Source organism: Diceros bicornis, chromosome 24, assembly GCF_020826845.1.
Source record: "Diceros bicornis minor isolate mBicDic1 chromosome 24, mDicBic1.mat.cur, whole genome shotgun sequence".
NCBI classification, from domain to species: domain Eukaryota; kingdom Metazoa; phylum Chordata; class Mammalia; order Perissodactyla; family Rhinocerotidae; genus Diceros; species Diceros bicornis.
This window is the reverse complement of record NC_080763.1, coordinates 21,196,104-21,220,772: the sequence shown is the minus strand read 5'-3', so window position 1 is coordinate 21,220,772 and position 24,669 is coordinate 21,196,104. Positions and strand designations below refer to the sequence as shown.

The window sequence follows — 24,669 nt, the reverse complement described above, 5'->3', positions numbered from 1 at the left end:
TGGGGGGGTAGGATTTCATTCTTTCTTTTGTTTTTTTTTGTGAGGAAGATCAGCCCTGAGCTAACATCTGGCAATACTCCTCTTGTTTTTTGCTGAGGAAGACTGGCCCTGGGCTAACATCCATGCCCATCTTCCCCCACTTTATATGGGACGCCACCACAGCATGGCTTGCCAAGCAGTGCATCGGTGCACCCCCCGGGATCCGAACCGGTGACCCCGGGCCGCCATGGCGGAGCGCGCACACTTAACTGCTTGCGCCACCGGGCCAGCCCCTGGGCGGGGGGGGGATTTCAACATATGAATTTTGGGGAAAACAGACATTCAGACCTTAGCAAAGGTCACGAAGATTTATATCTATATTTTTTCTAAAAGTTTTATAGCTTTGGCTCTTACAGTTAGGCCTTGGATTCATTTGAGTTAATTTTTGTATATATGATATAGGGGTCCAAATTTACTGCTGCCTGTGGATATCCTGTTATCCCAGCACCAATTGTTAAAAAGACTATTCTTTCCCCCACTGAATAGTCTCGGAATCCTTGTGAAAAATCAATTAACTGTGAATGGATGGGTTTAATTATGGACCTTCAATTCTATTCCACTGATCTAAATTTCTATCCTTATATTAGTACCATACTGTTTTGGTCACTACAGCTTTATAATAAGTTTTGAAATCATGAAGTATGAGTCCTCCAACTATGTTCTTTTCAAAATTGTTTCAAGATTGCTATTCAGGGTCCTTTGCAATTCCATATGATTTTAAGATCAACTGTCTATTTCTACAAAAAAATAAAGGAGTTGGAATTTTGATAGGAATTTCATTGAATCTGTAGATCAATCTGGGGAGTATTGCCATCATAACAATATTAAGTCTTTCAATCCATGAACACAGGATGTCTGTCAATCTTCTATCTTTTTAAATTTCGCTCAGTAACGTTTTGTAGTTTTCACTGTACAAGTCTTGCATCTCCTTGGTTAACTTTCTTCCTAAGTATTTTATTCTTTGTGATGCTATTGTAAATGGAATTGTTTTCTCCTGAAGTCATAAAACTCCTAGAAGAAAATATAAGTGGTAAGCTCCTTGAAATAGGTCTTGGCAATGATTTTTGTATCTGACACCAAAAGCAAAAATAAACAAGCGAGACTATATCAAACTAAAAAGCCTCTGCATAGCAAAGGAAACCATCAACAAAATGAAAAGGCAACCCACTGAACGGGAGAAAATATATGCAAATCATATATCTGATAAGGAGTTAACATCCAAAATATATAAAGAACTCATACAATTCAGTAGCAAAAAAATCCCCAAAAAATTCAATTAAAAAATGGCCAGAAGCTCTGAATAGACATTTTTCCAAAGAAGATATACAGATGGCCAACAGACACATGAAAAGATGCTCAACATCACTAATGACCAGGGAAATGCAAGTCAAAACCACAATGAGATATTACCTCACACCTGTTAGAATGGCTATTATCAAAAAGACAAGAAATAACAAAGTTGGTGAGGATGTGAAGAAAAGGGAGCCCTTGTGCACTGTTGGTGGGAATGTAAATTGGTGCAGCCACTACGAAAACAGCATAGAGGTTCCTCAAGAAACTAAAACTAGAAATACCATATGATCCAGCTATCCTACTACTGGGTATTTATCCAAAGAACAGGAAATCAACCACACAAAGAGATTTATGCACCCCTATGTTCATTGCAGCATTATTCACACTAGCCAAGACATGGAAGCAACCCAAGTGCCCATCACTTGTATATATGTGGTACATATATACAATGGAATACTACTCAGCCATTAAAAATAAGACAAAATTGGGGCTGGCCTGGTGGCTTAGTGGTTAAGTTTGCACGCTCCGCTTTGGCAGCCTGGGGTTCGCAGGTTCGAATCCCAGGCGTGGACCAATGCACCTCTCATCAAGCCATGCTGCTACTGCGTCCCACATACAAAATAGAGGAAGATGGGCATGGATGTTAGCTCAGAGCCAATCTTCCTCAGCAAAAAGAGGAAGATTGGCAACAGATGTTAGCTCAGGGCCAATCTTCCTCACCAAAAAAAATAAAATAAATAAATAAATAAATAAAATTGTTAAATGACAAAATCGTCCCATTTGCAACAACATGGATGGACCTTGAGGGTATTACGTTAAGTGAAATAAGCCAGACAGAGAAAGACAAACACGGTATGATTTCACTCATATGTGGAAGATAAACAAACATATGGATAAGGAGAACAGATTAGTGGTTACCAGAGGGGAAAAGGGTGACAATGTAGGGGAAAGGGAGAAAGGGGCACATATGTATGGTGATGGATAAAAACTAGACTATTGGTGGTGAGCATGATGCAGTCTACACAGAAACTGACATATAATAATGTACACCTGAAATTACACAATGTTATAAACCACTATGACCTCAATAAAATAATTAAAAAAAAATAGAACTACCACATGATCCAGTAATTCCATTTCTGAGTATTTATCCGAAGAAAATGAAAGTACTCCCTCAGAAATATATATGTACCCCCATGTTCATTACAGCATTATTTATAATAGACAAGATATGGAAACAACCTAAATGTCCATCAATGGATGAATGGATAAAGAAATTGTGATATATATACATATAATAGAATATTACTCACCCATAAAAAGAATGAAATTCTGCCATTTGTGACAACATGGATGGACCTTAAGGGCATTATGCTAAGCGAAATAAGTCAGACAGAGAAAGACAAATACAGTAAGATCTCACTTATATGTGGCCTCTAAAAAAGAAAAAACTCATCAAGTTTATAGATACAGAGAACAGATTGGTGGTTGCCTGAGGTGGAGGGGGGGGGGGTGGGTGAAAATCGGTGGAGGGGGGCAAAAGGTACAAAATTCCAGTTATAAGTGGGATGTAATGTATAACGTGGTGACTATAGTTAATAATACTGTATTGCACATTTGAAAGTTGCTAAGAGAATAAATCTCAAAAGTTCTCATCACAAGGAAAAAAATTTTGTAACTACGTATGGTGATGGATGTTAACTAGACTTATTGTGATGGTCATTTTGCAGTGTATACAAATATTGAATCATTATGTTGTACACCTGAAATGAATATAATGTTACATGCCAATTATACCTCAATAAAAAAAATGAGTTGAGAAGTGTTCTGTCCTCTTCTATTTTCTGGTAGACTTTGTGTAGAATTGGTATTGTTTCTTCCTTAAGTGTTTGGTAGAATTCACTAGCAAAGCCGTCTGGGCTTGAAATTGTCTTTGTGGGAAGGTTTTAAACTAAAATTCAACTTACTAGATAAAGGGTTATTCAGTTTATGTTTCTTCTTGAGTCATATTTGGCAGTTTGTATCCTTTAAGGAATTTGGCCATTTCTTGCAAGTAGTGGAGTTTATTGACATAAAGTGATTAATAATCATTCCTTATTATTCTTTTACTGTATGTAGGATTTGTTGTGCTTTTGTTTTCCATTTCTAGAGTGGTATTTGTGTCTTTTCTCATTTTTTCTAAGTCTGGGCATAAATTTACCAATTTTTAAAAATCTTTTCGGCTGGCCCTGTGGCTTATCGGTTAAGTGTGCGCACTCTGCTACCGGCGGCCCAGGTTCGGATCCCGGGGGTGCACCGATGCACCGCTTCTCGGGCCATGCTGAGGCCGCGTCCCACATACAGCAACTAAAGGATGTGCAACTATGACATACAACTATCTACTGGGGCTTTGGGGGGGGGGGGGGAAGGAGGATTGGCAATAGATGTTAGCTCAGAGCCGGTCTTCCTCAGCAAAATGAGGAGGATTAGAACGCATGTTAGCTCAGGGCTGATCTTTCTGACAAAAAAAAAAAAAAAGAAGAAAAGAAATCTCTTTAAGTGGAGGAAGATCGGCACGGATGTTAGCTCAGGGCCAGTCTTCCCTCAGCAAAAAGAGGAGGATTGGCATGGATGTAAGCTCAGGGCTGATCTTCCTTGCGCGTGCACGCACGCACACGCACACACATGCACACACACACTAAATAAATAAATACATAAATATTTAAAAATCTTTTCAAAGATTCAGCTTTTGGATTCTTTTTTCTATTGTTTTCTATGTCACAGATTTTTTTTTTTTGGTGAGGAAGATTAGCCCTGAGCTAACATCTGTTGCCAATCCTCCTCTTTTTGATGAAGAAGATTGGCTCTGAGCTAACATCTGTGCCCATCTTCCTCTATTTTATATGTGGGACACCACCACAGCATGGCTTGACAAATGATGCATAGGTCCATGCCTAGTATCCAAAACTGTGAACCCTGGGCTGCTGAAATGGAGCATGTGAACTTAACCACTATGCCACTGGGCTGGCCCTATGTCATTGATTTCTGCTCTTATCTTAATTATTATCTTCTCTTTGATTATTTTGGATTTAACTTGCTCTTGTTTTCTTGTTTTATAAGATTACAGCCTAAATAATTGATTCAAGACCTTTATTCTTTTCTGAGACAAGCATTGTAGTCTACAAATTTTTCTCTAAGTACTGCCTTTACTTGTTGTGTTTTCATTTTCATTCATCCCAGAATATTAATTTCCCTTGTGGCTTCTTTGACCAAAGCATTGTTTAGAAGTGTATGGTTTAATTTCCAAATATTTGGGGACTTTCCAGATATGTTTGTTGTAGATTTCCAATTAATTCCATTGTGGTCAGAGAAAATATATGATTTCAACACTTATAAATTTATTGAGATTTGTTTTATTGTCTAATATGGTCTATCTTGATGAATGGCCTGTGTGCACTTGAAAAGAATATATATTCAAGGGGCTGGCCCAGTGGCATAGCGTTAAGTGCGTGTGCTCCACTTTGGTGGCCTGACGGTTCACAGGTTTGAATCCCGGGCGCGCACCGACGCACTGCTTGTCAAGCCATGCTTGGCGGCATCCCATATTAAGTAGAGGAAGATGGGCACAGATGTTAGCCCAAGGCCAATCTTCCTCTGCAAAAAGAGGAGGATTGGCATCAGATGTTAGCTCAAGGCTGATCTTCCTCACAAAAAGAAAAACAAAACAAAACAAAACAAAAAGAGTATATATTCTGCTGTTGTTGGGTGGATAAATGTCATTAGGTCATGTTGGTTGATAATGTTGTTCAAGTCTTCCCTATCTTTACTGATTTCCTTCCTACTTGTTCTATCAATTACTGACAGAGGAGTACAGAAAACTCAAACTCCAAGTCTATTTTTCCTTTCAATTCTTTCAGTTCTGGTTTTATATATTTTGAAACTTTGTTGTTAGGCACATACATATTTCCTGTTGATGAAATGTCTCTTTTTAAATCTGGTGATATTTCTTATTCTAAAATCTCCTTTGGGGGCCGGCCCGGTGGCGCAAGCGGTTAAGTGCGCGCGCTCTGCTGCGGCGGCCCGGGGTTCGCTGGTTCGGATCCCGGGCGCGCACCGACGCACTGCTTGGCAAGCCATGCTGTGGCGGCGTCCCATATAAAGTGGAGGAAGATGGGCACAGATGTTAGCCCAGGGCCGTCTTTCTCAGCAAAAAAAGAGGAGGATTGGTGGATGTTAGCACAGGGCTGATCTCCTCACACACAAAAAAATAATAATAAAAAAATAAAATCTCCTTTGTCTGATGTTAACATGGCCATTCCAGATTTATTTTAATTAGTGTTTTCATAGTACAACTTTTTCAATCCTTTTACTTTTACTCTATGTCTTTATATTTAAAGTGAGTTTCCTGTAGACAGCATATAGTTGGGCCTTGCTTTTTTATCCAATCTGACAATTTTTTCCTTTTCACTGTAGTGTTTAGATGATTTACATTCAATGTGATTTTCATCATGGCTGGGGTTATATATACCATCTTGCTATTTGTTTTCTACTTGTTCTCTATGTCCTTTACTCCTTTTCCCATCTTTTCCTGCCTTATTTTGGACTGAGTACTTTTTATTATTCAATTTTCTTATGAATATTGGTTTATTTGATATATATATCTTTGTTTTGGTTTTTAGTTGATTTGGGGTTCACAATATATAGTTTGTTTGTTTGTTTGTTTGTGAGGAAGATTGGCCCTGAGCTAACATCTGCCAATCCTCCTCTTTTTTTGCTGGGGAAGACTGGCCCTGGCTAACATCTGTGCCCATCTTCCTCTACGTTATATGGGATGCCGCCACAGCATGGCTTGACAAGAGGTACATCAGTGCAAACTCAGGATCCGAAACTGCGACCCCTCAGGCCACTGAAGCAGAGTGCGCATGCTTAACCGCTACACCACTGGGTCAGCCTCTATTATATATATACTTATATTATAATTATAATTAATTATCATATAAATATCTATTATATTATAAATATATTTATCCACATATTTGACATTTCTGTCATTCTCCATTCCTTAGTATTAATCTAAATTTCTCTCTGTTATCATTTTCCTTCTGCTTGAATAATGTTCTTCATCATTTATTATAGTGCAGGTCTGCTTATGATGAATTCTCTGTGATTTTGTTCATTTGAAAAAGTCATTGCCTTCATTTATGAAAGACATGTTTACCAGTAAAGAATTCTAGATTGACAGTTTTTTTCATTCATTACTTTTGAGATGTTGCTCCATTGTTTCCTAGCTTACAGGATTTCTGTGAGAAGTCTGTTTTCATTCTCATTTTTGTTCCTCTCTGGTATGTGTCTTTTCCATTGGCTATTTCATCACTCATTTTCAGCAACTTGATTATGAGATTCTTCCTCTGGTTTTCTTCATGTCTTTTCTGCTTGCGGTTCATTGAGATTCTTGGATCTGTGAGTTTATAGATTTCATCAGATTTGGAAAACTTTTGGCCATTTATTTTTTTCCATCCTTCTCCTTGCTCTCTTTTCCTTTTGTGACTTTAATTACACATATAATAGACTGCTTGATATTGTTCCACAGATCACTGATGCTCTGTTCATTTTTTTCAGTCATTTTTCTTCCATTGTTTCACTTTCAGTACTTTCTATGGCTATGGTTTTTTCTCTGCGGTGTTTAATCTGTTGTTAATCCTACACAGTATATTTTTCATTTGAGATATTGTAGTTTTAATCTCTAGAAGTTCAATTTGTTCTTTTTTAAAAAATATATTCCATTTGTCTCTTCATCATGCTTATGTTTTTCTCTGCCTTCTTGAATGTATGGAGTATGTATATGTATATATATATATATGTATATTTTTTGTGTGTGTGAGGAAGATCAGCCCTGAGCTAACATCCGTGCTAATTCTCCTCTTTTTGCTGAGGAAGACCGGCTCTGAGCTAACATCTATCGCCAATCCTCCTCCTTATTTTTTTCCCCAAAGCCCCAGTAGATAGTTGTACGTCATAGTTGCACATCCTTCTAGTTGCTGCATGTGGGCTGCGGCCTCAGCATGGCCGGAGAAGCGGTGCATCAGTGTGCGCCCGAGATCCGAACCCAGGCCGCCAGTAGTGGAGCGTGTGCACTTAACCACTAAGCCACCGGGCTGGCCCCTGGAGTATATTTTTAATACTTATTTTAAAGTCCTTGTCTGCTAATTCTATCTCCTGTGTCATATTTGGTTCTGCTTGTATTGATTGATTTTTCTTCTGGGTATACTTCATATTTTCTTGCCTCTTTGCCTGTCCGGTAATTTTTTTTAAATTAATTAATTAATCTTTTTGTGAGGAAGATCAGCCCTGAGACAACATCCATGCCAATCCTCCTCTTTTTGCTGAGGAAGACTGGCCCTGGGCTACCAACTGTGCCCATCTTCCTCCACTTTATATGGGACGCCACCACAGCATGGCCTGACAAGTGGTGCATCGGTGTGAGCCCAGGGTCCAAATCTGGGCCGCTAGCAGCGGAGCACGAGCACTTACCCGCTATGCCACGGGGCTGGCCCCTGTCTGGTAATTTTTTTTCATGCCAAATATTGTGAATATCTTGTGTTGTTAGTTGCTGGATTTTGTTTTATTTCTTCATATACCATTGGGCTTTGTTATGGAATACAGTTAAGCTACTTGGAATTTGTTTGATCCTTTTCATGCTTACTTTTTTAAATTTATTAGCTTAGGTCCATGGCAGCCTTTAGTCAATGGCTAATTTGACCTCATTACTAAGGCACTACCCTTCAGAAGGCTCTTTTGGATGTCTCATCTATTAAGAAGTCTTTCGGGTCCGGCCTGGTGGCTAGTGGTTAAGTTTGTGTGCTCTGCTTTGGTGGCCTGAGGTTCACAGGTTCGGATCCCAGGTGCAGACCTACACAACACTCATCAAGCCATGCTGTAGCAGCACCCCAGATACAAAATAGAGGAAGATGGGCACAGATATTAGCTCAGGGCTAATCTTCCTCAGCCAAAAAAAAAAAAAAAAGAGGAAGATTGGCAATGGATGTTAGCTCAGGGCTGATCTTCCTCACCACACACAAAAAAAGTCTTTCCACTCTGATGGAGGGAACACAAAATATTCCAAGCCCCATGTGAGTGGCAGTAACTGTTCTCTCTTGCTCTCTTTTTCCCAGTTTCAAGTAGTTTCCTAATATTCATGCTAGAACTATAGTCACCCAAAGACTTAGGTGGGACTCCTCTATCGATCTCCTGCATTCTCTCTGACAAGTTCTTTCTCTTCTTCTATTTCTCTCCATAAATTCTAGTCCCCATAACTTCCCCATACTCTGAACTCTGTCTCTTCAACTTCATGAAACTGCTGGGATCTGTTTGGGTTCTCCCTCCCCGCACCTGTTACTACCTGGAAACTCTCTCCAGTTAGTAACACTGGGGCAACTGTAGGGCTCACCTCACTTGTTTCTCTTTTTTTCAGACATCAATGTCTTTGCTGCCTGTTGTCTAGTGTCTCAAAAATCATTGTTTCATATATTTTGTCTAGTTTTCTAGTTGCTTAAGTTGGGAGGGTAAATCTGGTTCCTATTATTCCATCATGGCCAAAAGCAGAAGTCCATTGAATTTTTAAGATTAGTTATTGTATTTTTCCTTCCTGGTCATTTTTCATTTTTTATGATTTCTTGCTAGTTTTATCAAACCATTAAAAATTTCTCTCTATATATTTCATATATTTGATAATTACAGTAGCTGAGAATCTCAGAGGTAAAAATATCTTGCTTGCTGCAGATTCTCATTCATCAGAACTCGTTTTTTGAGTTCATATTCAGCTTAAGCTTATCTGTGACAATACTTAGGAGCTTGGGTTGAGGATGCTTTCCTCCAGAGAGGATTTTCATTTACGCTTGCTGTGCGCCAAAGCGCACTGCCAGCCTGACATCACTCCATTCAAACCTCAGACCCTCGTGAGGGTAAAACTATGTTTACAAACTCTCAGTAGAGACCATCATCACTATTATGGTATAGTCCACCTGGAGTCACACACACAGAGCAGGTTTCTTTTCTTGCTTCCTTTGCTGGCAGGCAAATTTTTTTCTAGCCCACCCTTTCGCTCAGCCTGTTGAGGCTCCAAGCTTTCTTTTTTTGTTGTTGTTTATTTTGCTTATTTTATTGAGGTCATAATAGTTTATAACATCGTGAAATTTCAGTTGTACATTATTATGTCAGTCACCACACAAATGTGCCCCTTTTCCCCTTATGCCCACCCCCCAACCCCCTTCCCCTCTGGTAACCACTAATCTGTTCTCTTTGTCCACATTTTAGTTTTCCACATATGAGTGAAATCATACAGTGTTTGTCTTTCTCTGTCTGGCTTATTTCGCTTAACATAATACCATCAAGGTCCATCCAGGTTGCTGCAAATGGGACGGTTTTGTCATTTTTTATGGCTGAGTAGTATTCCATTGTATACATATAACACATCTTCTTTTTTTTTGAGGAAGATTGGCCCTGAGCTAACATCTGTTGCCAATTTTCCTCCTTTTTTCATTTTTCTCCCCTAAGCTCCAGTAGATAGTTGTATGTCACAGTTGTACATCCTTCTATCTGCTCTATGTGGGACGTCACCTCAGCATGGCTTGATGAGCGGTGCACAGGTCTGTGCGCAGGATCTGAGCCGGGAAACCCCAAGCCACCGAAGTGGAGCTGCGAACCTAACCGCTATGACACTGGGCCGGCCCACACATCTTCTTTATCCATTTATCAGTTGATGGGTACTTGGGTTGCTCCCATGTCTTGGCTATTGTGAACAACGCTGCAATGAACATAACGGTGCATATGTCTCTGAATTGTTGATTTCAAGTTCTTTGGATAAATACCCAGCAGAGGGATTCCAAGCTCTCTTTTTCAAGGGCTCTCTTTTATTGCTGGAGGCTTAGTCTCCTATTCTCTTACATAGTTATTAACCATCATGACGCTAGGTTAGACCTCCAGGGCTTACCCACGAATTTACCACTCTGGGGTTTTATGCTTTCTTTTTTTTTTTTTTTTAAAGATTTTATTTATTTATTTTTCCCCCCCAAAGCCCCAGTAGATAGTTGTATGTCACAGCTGCACATCCTTCTAGTTGCTGTATGTGGGACGCGGCCTCTGCATGGCCAGAGAAGTGGTGCGTCGGTGCGCGCCTGGGATCCGAACCTGGCCGCCAGCAGCGGAGCGCGCGCACTTAACAGCTAAGCCACAGGGGCGGCCCCAATGCTTTCTTTTTTTACTTTCTTTTTTTTAACACTTGGGGATTCCTTTTATTTTCTTGTCAGTTTAGTAATGCATTTAAATGTATATTTGTTGTAGTTTATCCAACATCTGAGTGTCCTGCTACATAAGCTTTTTTAGAATATCAAGTCAGGCATACTCTTGGAAATGGAAGTATCATTCTGGAATTCCAAACTATTCCTTTTATTTATTTATTTTTGCCATTATTCTGAACTCCTGGTCCTCGGTCAGCCCACTGATTGAACAAATGTTTCATTGACACTTACACAATGGGGCATATCTCCAAACATAAGAAAGAGATTTTATGTTGGACACACACTCAGTAGCAAATGTCCACTCTATTCACTGTTTTTGGATGTCAATTCCAAACTCCCTGGGCAGAGAATCTGATTGGCACAGCTGGGGATCAGGCTGATGTAATACAAATGTGATTGGTCAAGGCCCACCTCTGTGGGTTGATGTGGCAGTTTCCAGAGAAAGAAAAAGTAATTATTCACTGAGAAAATACTTTAGAAGGTATCTATTTTGCCTTCTTTAACTACTATAGAGCTTCAAAAAAGTTAATCAGTTTGCAGGTCCAAATGACATACAGTCAACCCTCTGTATCTGAGGTGGGATTGGTTCCAGGACCCCCTTTGGACACCAAAATTCGTGGATGCTCAAGTCCCTTAGTTGGCCCTCTGTACCTGTGGGTTATGCATCCGCAGATTCAACCAACCATGGATTGTTTATGTGGATATGGCAGTCCTACTATAATTGTTTTAGCCTTAGTAGTAAAAATTAAGGGGCAATGTTTGAATACTAGCTGAATTCCTATGTCAAATACAACTTTTGGCCATATTTTTGGTTTATTTTCTCAACTCATGGTATAGTTCACTTGAGCCTTTTCACAAAGAAAAAGTTTTTAATTTGATGAGGTCTACCTTTATCAATTTTCTCCTTCATGAATTGTGCTTTTGGTATCATGTCCAAGAACTCTTTAACCAGCCTAGGTCCCGATGATTTTCTCATATATTTTCTTCTAAAAGTTTTATAGTTTTGCATTTAAATCTATGACCAGTTTTCAGTTAATTTTTGTGTAATTATGTATGACGTTCAGGTTGAGGTTATTTGCCTATTTTTTGTCCAATTGCTCTAGCATCATCTTTCCTTTAGGATAGAGGAAAGACTATTCTTCCTATAGTGAATTGAATTGCTTTTGTACCTTTGTCAAAAATTGTTTGGGTGCATTTCTCAAAGCTGAGAAATGGAGAAAGAAACGAGGTCCTGAGCAGGTTATTTGATTCCTAGATTGAGCTTTGGCTGAAACTGTAATCACTCAGATTGTTCAGTTATGTGAGCCAAAACATTTCTTTTATTGATTAAGGCAGTTTGATTTGCAATTTCTGGCTTAACTAATGGAGAAATATTTAGCTCATGGGTCAGCAGGACTTAAATATAATCTGATGAAATATATTATCATATTTAAAGAAAAACTATCAACCAGAAGTGGAGTAAGGCAGTCATTTAAGTATAGATAAAGAAAGGTCCTGTTGGCAAAATACAGAATTGCCTCTAATGGACATTTGTTGTTATTTTGTGGTCCAACATTGACCTCCCTTCCTTTTTGGGGGTAATCCCCCACTATGTCATGCATCACATTCTAGAAATCAAGAGAAAAAAGATCCTCCCTCTCTCTACTTCCCTTACACCCAGGCCAAAGGTATGTGATCCATGTGAGACAATTAGATTCTCCTGCCCAGTATTTTGAACCTTGAGAAAGAGATGTAAAGATGCAGAGACAGTTTAGAAATTATTCATAGCAGCATTGCTGTATTAGTTTTCTGTTGCTGCTGTAACAAATTACCACAAATTTAATGGCTTAAAACAACATAGATTTATTATTTTATAGTTTTATGAGTCAGAAGACTCACCGGTCTGAAATCAAGGTGTTGGCAAGACTGTGTTCCTTTCTGATACTGTAGAGGATAATCCGTTTCCTTGCCTTTTCCAGCCTAGAGGCCCTCGGCATTCCTCGGCTCATGGTCCCCTTTCTCTATCTTCAAACCCAGCAACTCTGACTTTTTTTCTGTCATCACATCTGTCTTTGACCACAGCTGGAAAAGGTTCTCTGCTCTGTGATTAGATTGGGCCCACCCGGATAACCCAGGATAATCTCCCCCCCTCAAGGTGCTTAACCTTAGTCACATGTGCGAAGTCTCTTTTGCTATTTAAGATAACAATCCACAGGTTCTGGGGATTAAGATGTGGACATCTTTGGGGGACCATTATTCTGCCTACCATAGTCGCCATCATAGAGAGTGCAGTGGAAAGGTGTTCGATGGAAACAGTGCTAATGATGGCATCCTATCCTCACCACCTATGGCGAGAACTTGGCTGTGACTTCCGCTAACTGCCTCCCTTGTTTCTGACCAGTTTTTGAGCCAGGTTTTCCAATCTTTTCAACAATTCTAAGACACCTAATAGCCTTCCAATAATTAAGTTTCTTCTTAAATTATACTGAGTGAATTTCTGAGCTCTATCTTGGTGGATAGCCCGCAATGTCAAGAGAAAGGTAACCTTAAAAGAATTTAGTTATTCTGCTTCCATGGGCCAAGACCATCTCTAGCAGAAGGTCTATACATGTTAGCCTCTTACCATAAATATTTAATTGATCTAAGTACTTTCCTCTTGTTCTGATTCTATACTCACCAAGCACCTTTTCAGTAGGCTTCTCCTATAGGACTATTATCATGGGAACAAATGTGCTGTGTTCATTTTGAGCATTCCACTCTGGGTAACAGTAATATTTCATTGTAAAGTATTAGATTGGCATCTTGGTCTGGTGAGCTTGTGTTAGTGTGTGTCTACCCCTAAAAGATGGAGCCACTCTAGATGGGTGATAAAATCAAATTTCTGTGCCTGCAAGGCTGAAGATAGGATTCTGGGCCCTGGCAAATTTACCAAGGAAATGAATGCCATCTCGTAATATTTGCGAAACAGTCTTACCTTAATCCACACTGAATACCTGGATGTAGCCACATGAATTTAGGAGTGCGTATTTTAATAGCTAAAGACAAATTGCGTGTGTGTGTGTGTGTCTTTTTGAACTGAGTACTCCCTTTAAGGGGGAAGTTGAAGGGGACAAGCCTGGAAACCTGTCTTCTACTTGTTTTGTATCTCCTGTTGTGGTTAAATATTGTTAAGATCTTTATAACTTTGTGTTGAATGACCTAAGGGAATGATTTTAAGTCCAAGGGCTTGATTTGCTTACCTTGCAGAATTTACTTTCATGTTGCTTCTTTTTTTCTTCTCCCCAAAGCTCCTAGCATGGTAGTATATCTAGTTGTTAAGTCCTTCTAGTTCTTCTACGTGAGCTGCCACCACAGCATGGCAACTGACAGAGGGGTAGCGTGGTTCCTCGACTGGGAAGTGAACCCGGGCCGCAGAAGTGGAGGGCGTGGAACTTTAACCACTAGGCAATGAGGGCTGGCTCACATGTCACCTTTTACTTTACTCATTTTTTTCTAATTAAAATTTTAAAATTTTATTTTTTATGGTGAGATATATCATACAAACGGAAGAGTGTAAAAGACATATATATTGTTTTACACAAAATTATCAAGTGAAGATTGGTGCACCCACTGCCTAGGTCAAGAGGTGAACATTGCCAACACCCAGAAGCCCAACATGTGCCCAGATTATATCAGCTGCCTCCCAGAGCTAACCACTAGTTTGACTGTTCCTTTTCTGTAACATGGCTCATAATATGGCAAACAGGTCATCCTGCTGAAAACAACAAAAAATGTTGGTAAAATACTGAAGAGTCAGCAAGAAGATAAGGAATTATCAGATCAAAATCTAGATCAAGGCAGGATCCAGAGAGTAAGTACAGCAATGATGTCACTTTTGCCCTATGGCATGTGTTTTACTTGGCAATTTAAGCTTGGTTTTTCTAAGCTTCAGGTGGCAAGTGGGACAGAAGACAAAGCCCAAGGCCTGGTGGAAGGGAGAAGTCTGAAACTGGGCCCTCAAATGGCTACAGTTTCAAGTAAACACTCTCCCCTCCCTCCCCTAAAGACTAGAAAGAAAGTTGTCTTAGAAAGCGGAGATTTCCGGGAGCTGTAGAGGGGGCACTGGACCCACGAGACAGCCCTTCCAGGGATATATAACCCAAATATACATCTCCTGGTAGTTAAAAAAAAAATCCCAAACAGTGAATATGGTTTAAAGTGGTCCCTTCCAGGCAGAAGCAAAAGCAAATCCTTCCCGGAGGAATGAACCCTTATCCTAGGCCTCAAAGAATTCTCACAAATAGTTTTCCAAGGAAAATGCAGCTCATAGTAAAAAGTAAGCTCACAAAGAATGAGAATGAGTAAAAACAACTAACAACAGAAACAGATCTGATAATTCCAATTATCTGTTAAAAGAAATAGGTAAACTAGTTTTTTTTTGTTATTATTGATATATTGCACTTAGTACAAAATTCCAAGAGTATGTGTTTAAATGAAATCTTTCACCTTAGTTATGCTCCTTGGAGGTAACCATCTCTCAGTTTTAGGGGTTCTTATTATAACTTTAAAAAATATACTTTAAAATGTGTATTGTTGGCTTTAAAAAGGATTAAATACCATTTTGTTCCCAGGATACAGTAATCTCCTCATTTTATAATTAGGGGTATAAAGCAAACTATTTTTTTTAAGTTAATTTTGTTTTATTTATTCTTTGGTGAGGAAGATTAGCCCTGAGCTACATCTGTTGTCAATCTTCCTCTATTTTGCATGTAGGACACCGCCACAGCATGGCTTGATGAGCAGTGTGTAGGTCCCTGCCCAGGATCCAAACCTATGAACCCCGGGCTGCCGAAGTGCAGTGGGCAAACTTAACCACTACACCACCAGGCCGGCCCCTAAAACAAACTATTAAGGCTGCAAAAAATTATAGTGGTAGTCTTAGGAACAAAACCCTCTAGAGAAATTTTATGGCAGGTTAGCCAGTCTCAAGAGCCTAGCTCAAGATCTGTTAACTTTCTAAAATCCCTCCTTTCCTCTTCCTCCTTTAAAACTTTGAAGTTTTAAAGTGCTATAGATAGCTTAGTTCTTAATATTCTGGTTTGTGATGTGGCATAAAAAAACTCTCAGTCACCTTGTGCAGTTAGTCCAACTGTTGGCTATCTGCCCAGTCTTGAAAACATAATTTTCAGCAATATAACCCTCATACATGGCTCACTCATTATTATGCAGATTTGGTTTTACTATTATAATTAGACTATTGGCCCAATTATGTCCCTCAAAACATAAGGTAAAAGAATATATAACTAAGTCAGGAGATGGTTCTTGTCCCAGCTTTGTCAATAATTTGCTCTGTGACCTTGGCAAGTCACTTAACTTTAGTTTTCTCTCCTGGGTTAACAATTATCAAGATAGAATCATGGAACGTTAGAATTGGCAGAGGCATCAGAGTTTACATAGTACAATTCCTTCATTTCGTGGGGACGTTGAGTGACTTACCCAGGAGCTTTATAGAACAAGCACCCAGTCTTCGGCATCTCAGACCACTGCTCTTTTCCTTACGTTAGGCTTTCTTCCTGTATTGTTCCAAAAACAAGTGAAAAAAACAAAAAGTGAAAGCACTAAACAAATATATGGCCTTTTACAAAAAGACAGATAATAGTATTAACCATTAGCCTGCACTGTAGCCTGCTAGCTTATCTGAAACGTATCCTGAAGAACTTAAAGTTCAGAAGTTCTGAAACTATGTAAGGAAAGGTCAGAAAAATAAAAGCTAGGAAAAAAAATTAACGGGTGGCTTGGAGAATACCGTAAAGGGAAAACAAAACTCCCACACGAGTACTTATATTCTTTTATCAATTCTTTCTGATCTTTTCCTTGTTTGTGCAAGGTCAAATTGGAAAAGTGGAGACCGCTTGTTTTTACTCATTTCTGAAAGAATGGTGTGCAATAATGGCTACTTGAAATCGAATTATTTGCCTCCCCTATACTACTCATTACACCAGTTCTCTAATTTAGCGCCACTTCTCCGGCCACTACCCAAAACAGCGCGCTAAGACCTACAGAAACCACATACAATGCAAAAACTACAAGTCCCAAAATGCTCGATGGCTTATCTCCCCCGCCTCCTCACACGAGCAGCCTCTTCGGTACTGGGAGTTGTAGTCATTCAGCGCCTTCACTTCTGGGATGTGGGGGAGGACGCACCTCTGGAGAACTGCATTTCCCAGGAAGCTGTGCGCGCCCTTCTCCGCCCCCGCCGGCGTCGGGCTCCACCCCCTCCCACTCCTCCCTCCCTGGGCTACACCGCTCACGCCTTCCTGTAAGTCCGAGCTGGGAGAAGTTCACTCCGATCAGCTGATCCCAACTGACAACAGGAGAGGAGGAAGCCCGGGAGACGGCGAAGGAGCAGTGGGGCGGAGATGGAGATGAGGATGAATCCACCGGTGCCCTGAGGAACAGCCCCTGCCCCCACCGGCTCCCAGCGGTCCCGCGACGCCGCCTCGCCGCGGCGGAGCTCCTCTGTGGTGGGGTCCCCGGGCCGCCGCGGTCGGGGAGGGAAGGGCACGGCCCTGCGCTGGGCAGGCGATAGTCCTGGAGCTCCGGCTGGCCCCGGGAGGAAGGGGGGGCGGGTGCGGCTGGGGTGGGGGTGGGGAGGTATAAACAATGGATTCGGCTCCAGCCTCTGCAAGTGTGGGGGAGATTTGGGGGGACCTTCTTTGTTCTTAGCCTCCTCTCCTGCCCGTCGGGTTGTGGTGGTGTTGCCTGGGAGGAAGGAAGGGTCAGGAATCCCAGGCCGGAGAGAGGCGTCGAGGTGGGGGCCCGAACGGGCAGGTTGTTTTGGCCTAGCAGGCGGTGAGGTGTTCTTTGGAAGGTTGATTTCATATTTTTCTTAATTATGACAAATTTTGATGTTTGTTTCCGTTGTGGGAGCTGGTTGGGCACGTCTGAGGTTAGGGTGTAAATAAGGTCTCCTAGTCACTCCTTTTGCCTTCCTTCTTTATCTAAAAATAAGACAGATTGATAGATTGATTACTGTAGGGGAGGCGTGAATATCTGAAAGGAGGGCTTCATGTGTCGTTGGGGCGTTAGAGTGGGGGTCAAGGCTAAGGGGAGTTAGGAATATAATTGTAGAAGTGACAAAAGCCCCTTTCCTCCCCCAATTATCTTTTTTTTTCGAAGTTATTTTTAAGTTAGTTTTTGAGTGACAGAGAGAAAAATTATTTGTTTTAACTCACTACAGTGGGCCATAGTGGAGGAATTCTGTCTCCTGTTGCTTCAGTTTTTTTTGCAGTTAGAGAAGGGACAAAAGGAAGTACAATAATTTTTGTTGTTTTTAAACGTGAAATGTGACTCTTGTTTGCAGGTTTCGAGTCCTCAGTAGGCATCTGTGTAGAGTTGAAACAGTCCAGTTACCCTTGGATCTGTTCAGGACTTTGATAGAACTAAAGTTGATTATTATTTCTTTAGTTTTTTTTACAGGCCTCTTTCTCCACCACTCCCTGTTATGGGGTGCAGGTGGGAGTGCAGAGGCTTGTCCCTCCAAGGACTATTTGCTTAGTGATTTTGATTCTGAATTTAGTAACTGAATATACAGAGAATTTCAGTCTGGGAAATAAAGCAGCAAAGTCTCTTAAATGCCTTGGGCCTAGAGGTGGTGGCTGGTTTCAAAAGGAGGAAACTTGGCCATGATTTTGAGAAGAAATTTCTAGTATCAGAATGAGCCAGGGTAAGTTTTACAAGCAAGAATGAGATTTCTGTCTGGAATTTTGGCCTTGTATCAATCACAATCTTTTTTTTTTTTTTAAGGTGCACTTCTGTTTTTAGATGAGTGAAATCCTTTTCCTTTCTCTATTCTAGGTATCCTCTGAAATATTGACTTGAGGTTGGATTATATTGAAAAGCTCCTGGCCACTCTCTTTCCTTACCAAAACCTGGAGCTGAGCCTCAACCAACGAGCCCACCTCAGTGAACCCATCATCCCCTCTCAGATAGCCATAAAAGACCTTTTCGAGTTAATTTTGACCATATTATTTGTGTGCACTTTATGGAGAATAAAACCATCAAACGAAATCAACGTTGCTGCTGATACAGGAGACTAGGAGGAAGAAAATTAAAAATTCAAATGTTTGTGAGTGTGTGAAGAATTCTAATAGGACCTCGAAGGTTTGTTTTTTTTTTTTTTTTAAAAAGGTGTTCAGAACCCTGTGGAAGTTCTGTGCAGGCTTCAGACTTGAAGCCTGGGGAAAACTCAGTGACCGTTATATGGTGAGTGATTTCCTTATCAATCTGAGCATGAGTGCCCAGACTTCCCCATCAGAGAAGGGTCTGAATCCGGGGCTGATGTGCCAGGAGAGTTACGCCTGCAGTGGGACTGACGAGGCTGTCTTTGAGTGTGACGAGTGCTGCAGTCTGCAGTGTCTCCGCTGCGAGGAGGAGCTCCATCGGCAGGAGCGCCTGAGAAACCACGAGCGGATAAGACTCAAACCTGGCCACATCCCTTACTGTGACCCCTGCAAGGGCCCTAATGGGCATTTGCCAGGTGTTAGGCAGAGGGCAGCCGTGAGGTGCCAGACCTGTAAAATCAACTTGTGCTTGGAGTGTCAGAAGAGGACTCATTCTGGGGGTAACAAAAGGCGACACCCCGTTACTGTCTACCATGTCACTAAGATCCAAGAGTTACTGGAGGAAGAAGAGATGGATGAGGACACCAAAAGGAAGAAGATGACTGAGAAGGTTGTGAGTTTCCTCCTAGTAGACGAAAATGAAGAAATTCAGGTAAGCACTTAGTTATAGTGGAGCAGATCTGTTGTTGGAAGGTAGTTGTCAAGGAAAGTCCAGGAGGAGCTCACATTTTAATCCCTAAAACGCAAGACCCCTGAAAGCTTAAATTGCATGGAGTCAGATTTAGTTCCTTACCAGCTGTGTGATCTTGGGCTGAATTACTTTACCTCTGTGAGCCTTAGTTTTCTCGTCTATAAATTGGGGACAGTGTCTATTTCATTGGGTTGTTGTAAGGATGAAATGACACAGTGTTTGTAAAGCCTGTTGCATAAAAAGTGCTCAGTATGTGGTAGCTGTTATTATTAGGAAGAACCGATTTAGAACATTTTTCTGAATGAGAGCACTTTGGCAAGTTGTGGTAAATATGTATGCTGAGGGAGTGTGTGTGTGCGCAGGGAAAGAAACTGACGGTGGGTCCCATGGGAGAGCTGGGCAATAAGTCATAAACATGTTATCTCCTTTTAGAGAGGCAGGTCCTTAAACAAAGGCTTTTGATAAGGATAACATTCTCTCCAGATGGCCTCTTCTTATTTTCACGTGTAGACTTCTGATCAGTAAAAGCCAGTGAGGGCATCTGGGATTACGGGAGGGCTAGAGAACATTTGATTTGATTCCAAGTTGGGGAGAGGGTAGTGTATGATAAGAGCAAGTTGGGGAGGTGATAGTGTGTGACAGTTTGGAACAATTGGGGCAGGGATAGTATAATATTTATACTTTCCAGTGAAGGTAGTGTAATGTCTATACTTTTGAGTGCAGACTGCTTGAATTCACATCCTGGCTTCACCACTCACTGGCTATATAACCATGGGTAAGTTATTTAAGCTCCATGCCTCAGTTTCACCTCTACTTTAGGGTAGTAGTTGAGAGGATTCAAAGAGATTAGGAATGGAAAGGACTTATCACAGGGCCCGGCACGTAGTGTGCACTCCCAGTTTGTTGTTTTTGTCCATATCATGGAGTATTTGTGGTACGTTGACTCAGTACGTTTAGCAGTGATGACTCCTCAAGACTCCAGATTGGAGGAGTACCTATGTCAGTTACTGTTGAAAAACTGCCATTTACCCACTAAATATTTTTCATCTCTTTTTCCTCCTTGAATAAGCTTATGGAAATGAATTACATCAGGATTCCCATGTACTTCCATTGTCAGCTAAATACTGTGCTCACTCAGACTTTTCTTTATTGGCTGAGAGGAACTAACAGAGTTATGGACGAGTGACCCCAGATCCCATTCTGCCTCCCTTGTTAGCAGTAATGTCTTCATTATGGATTATGCTCTAATTGGGCAACAGTATCGACTAAATATTTCATAAATGGAACACTTGGATTTCAATGATTCTTGTGGTTCTGCCACCAGTTCTCTTTAACGTCAGCCTTTGGAAAGTTATACTTTGGATTGCTGTCACTGGTGTAAAGTGAGAGGAAGGTTTGGGGTGAACCAGTAACCCTCATGGATATTGTGTTGGCACAATATTTTTTGAGGAGAGGAGGATGTGTATTTTTTTCTTTTTGTAGCATCGATACATGTTCCTTAGTAGAGAATTAGGAAAATATAAGGAAGTGTAATGAAGAAGACAAATCCAACTACCCAGAGATGATATTTCTCCATCTTTTTTCTTGTAGTGTGTAATATGTATATAATTGAGTTGTTGTAAAGATTCGTCTTGCTTTTCCTCCCTTCATAAACATTGATCGCTTCCCAGGAAATAACAGTTTATTAATTGCAGGCAGCACTGGTTGAGACTAATGGACAGGACATAGAATTCATTCTTTTTAGGTGATGATTCGTTCTCATAGAGTCATAAGTAGAAAAATACTTTGAGAAAATACCTGATTCAGTTTTCTAATGTGCATGTCCAAAACATTTAGAGATATAATTGACTGATAGAAATCTAGATTATAAATTCAGCTGGAATATAGAATCCTGGAGAGCAGGACCATGTCTTATGTCCTGTATTACATACAATGGTAGGCACATTTTGTCAGCGCATAAATGCTTATTGATAGATTGGCGATGTCACATCTCAACTTCAGTTTTTTAAAAATAGATATCACGCACATATCTGGTAAAAAACTAAGATGATGTAAAGGACATACAATGACATTTTCCTTCTGCTCCTCACCTTTAGTCTCCTTTCTTGGAACAGTCACCATTAACAGTTAACTGCATGCCTTCTAGACTTTTTTTCCATGTGTACTTATGAATATATGTAGGTATCCTTTTTATTTTTCAACAGAAATGGAACCTAATATACTTGCTGTTCTGTCCTTGGCTTTTTTCCACTAAAGGATACATCTTGTAGAACTTTCCTTATCAGTATGTTGAAGTCTACCTCCTTATTTAAAGGCTGCCTAGTATTTTTTTGAATGATTTTCCTATAATTTTAGCCTGTTAATGGATATTTGAGTTATTACAAACAAGGATGTGTTGAATATCCTGTGACTCTATTTAGAAATGGAATCTTTTTGGCAAATGATATGTGCGTTTTAAATTTAGATAGATATTACCAAATTTCTGAACTGCATTTTCTTAGCCTCTGAATTTCTTCTGTGAGTCTCCCCTGGGTTCTGGTCTTGGCTCATAATAGCTAAAATGTAAAGAGCTCTTACTATGGTGTTCATGTTAGGAACTATTCTTAGCACTTTACATGTATGAGCTCATTTAATCCTGATAACTCTATGTATTAGTTTCTTATTGTTGCTGTAACAAATTACCACAAACTTAGTGGCTTAAAACAACACAAATTTATTCTCTTACAGTTTGGAGGTCATAAGTCCTAAAATGGGTCTGTAGGGCTGTGTTCCTTGTGGGACCCTAGGAGAGTATTTGTTTCCTTGTCTTTTCCAGCTTCAAGAGGCCTCCTATATTCTTTGGCTTGTGGCTACATCATCCAGCTTCAAAGCCAGCAGTGTACCATCTTCCAACCCTGCCCCACCCCCTGCTTCTATTGTCATGTTGCCTCCTGTGTCTTTCTTGCCTCCCTCATCTAGGGACCCTTGTGATTACATTGGACCCACCCAGATAATCTAGTATAATCTCCCCCATCTCAAGGTTCTTAATTCAGTCACATCTGCAAAGTCCCATTTGCCTCATAAAGTGTCATATTCACAGGTTCCAGGGATTCTGATGTAGACGTCTTGGGGGTTGTGTGCGGGTGATTTCCCTCCATCACACCCTATGAAGTAAGTTTTATGTCTTAGCCAGTTTGGCCTGCTATAACAGAATACCATAGATTGGATGGCTTATAAACGCCAGAAGTTTATTTCTTGAAGTTCTGGAGGCTGGGAAGTCCAAGATCAAGGTGCTGGCGGATTCGCTGTCTGGTGATAACCCACTTCCTGATTCATAGACAGCTGTCTTCTCCCTGTGTCCTCATGTGGCAGAGGGAGCTCTAGGATCTCTTTTAAAAGGGCACTAATCTTATTCATGAGAGCTCTATCCTCATGACCTAATCACCTCCCAAAGGCCCCCACCTCCTAATACCATCACATTGGGGATTAGATTTCAACATATGAATTTTAGGTGGGCACAAACATTCCATCTATACCATTGCGTTTATAGATGAGGACACTGAAGCATAGAGAGATGAAGTAACTTGCCAAGGTCAAGTTATAGTAGGTGGCAGAGGATTTGAACATAGATATCTGGCTCTAAAATCCTTGCTCTATGACACTCCTGCTGTCTCTGACCAAGTCATTTGAACTTTCTAATTAAGCTTCATCTGGTCCATAGCATCAGCTCACCAATTCCTCGTAGTTGCTGTGAGGATCAAATGAAACACAGCTCTGTATGAATGTAAGACAGTGTTATTGTTGAAGAACTCCTTACTCAGAGCAGTAGAGGTTCTATGAGTTAGGCCCCAACTTTGTTTTTGTTTTCATATTTCTAGGCATTTGTGGATTTTGATAATTTTCAATTCAGTACATAGGAATTATTTTAACAGTTTGTAGGCTGTAACTTGTGTGGTTTCCCCAAATTCTATGGCCTAGAGTCCCCTAAGATTTGTTGCTTGTGATTTGAGTGTTATTCAGTTTCTTTTGGAAAACCCAGAAGGACAAAAACTTCCTTTCAGAAGTGAAAATTTTATCATTTCCTTGTCATTTGAGTGTGTACTATAGTGGTAAATTTGAGGACAGTCTGACTTTTGGTCTCAGAAGCAAGAACTCATTTGTGGCTCTTAAATGGACACATTTCATCTGCTAGCCAAAGACATTCATTCGTTCATCACATTTATGGGGCATATATTCTGTGCCAGGCACTTTCTAGGTTCCAGGGACGCACAGTTTAATAAGACTTGGTCCATGCCGTCATAGAGCTTACCAGTCAAGTGGGCAAAGCAGAGTTCACACATGGAAGACACATAAAAAGATGGTTCAGATATAAGAAGTAGTATTAAGGAGGAGTGACTTGGAAGCCACTTTTGCAGGATGGTCAGGGAAAGTTTTATTGTAGAGGTGACTTAAGCAAAGACCTGATGGTTAATACTGCCTGGAGAAATAGACCTCTAGACAGGGCGGAATGGGAACAAAAAAAAGGTGGGATGGTATGTTTGAGATATAGAAGGAATGCCAGTGTGGCTGGAATGAGCTGGAGGAGAGAGGTGAGGAAAGAGGCACAGAGGTAAACAGGTGCCAGATCATGTGGGGCCTTGCCGGCCGTAGAAGTAAGTGTGGATTTTAAGTGTAATGCTTAAACTTCATGCTAGAAAGTCACATGATCTGATAGAAGTTTTTAAGAGATGGCTCTTGACTTTAGTGTGAAGACTAGATTGCAGTGATTGTAGCGGGGCAAGAGGGAAAGCAGGGATACCACTTAGGAGGCTATTGTAGAACATGAGGTGAGAGGTGACTTAGATTTGGTGTTATCACTGTCGTGGAGGGATGGAAAGACATTGATGAATTTTGGACAAAGTTTGGATGTAAAACAGGAATGCTGGTACAGGGTAGAGGGGTGAGGAAGGAGAGAACTCAGTGGTGACTCCTTGGCATTTGGTTTGTGCAAATCACACCTGTTTAATACCCCAGATTTTATTGACTTAAATTGGTAAAACTAAGTCTTTAAGAACTCAATTCATGCAATAAAGAGAGCTGACTTAGTCTCATTTGGTATTATCTTACACAGTGGTTCTCAACCAGGAGTGGTTTTGCTCCTCTAGGGGTCATTTGGCAATGTTCTGAGACAGCTTTGGTTGTCACAGCTGGGGTATTGGGGAGGATGTGCCACTGGCTAGTGGGTAGAGGCCAGGGTGCTGCTAAGTATCTTATAATGCATAGGGCAGCCCTCCACAAAAAGAATTATCTGGTACAAAATGTCAGTAGTGCT

At 40.6% G+C, this 24,669-nt stretch overlaps 1 protein-coding gene across 1 annotated transcript in view; it reads left to right on the top strand.

Moving 5' to 3' along the window:
• The first annotated feature begins 16,874 nt into the window (after positions 1-16,874).
• The window catches only part of ZFYVE1 (zinc finger FYVE-type containing 1), a 50,033-nt gene continuing 42,238 nt past the window's right edge, over positions 16,875-24,669 (top strand). Inside the window, exons 1-2 of the mRNA XM_058567268.1 lie at positions 16,875-17,089; positions 18,423-19,340. Coding sequence (XP_058423251.1) covers positions 18,828-19,340 — 513 coding nt within the window. The 5' untranslated portion in view covers positions 16,875-17,089; positions 18,423-18,827. The remainder of the gene's footprint in view (positions 17,090-18,422; positions 19,341-24,669) is intronic.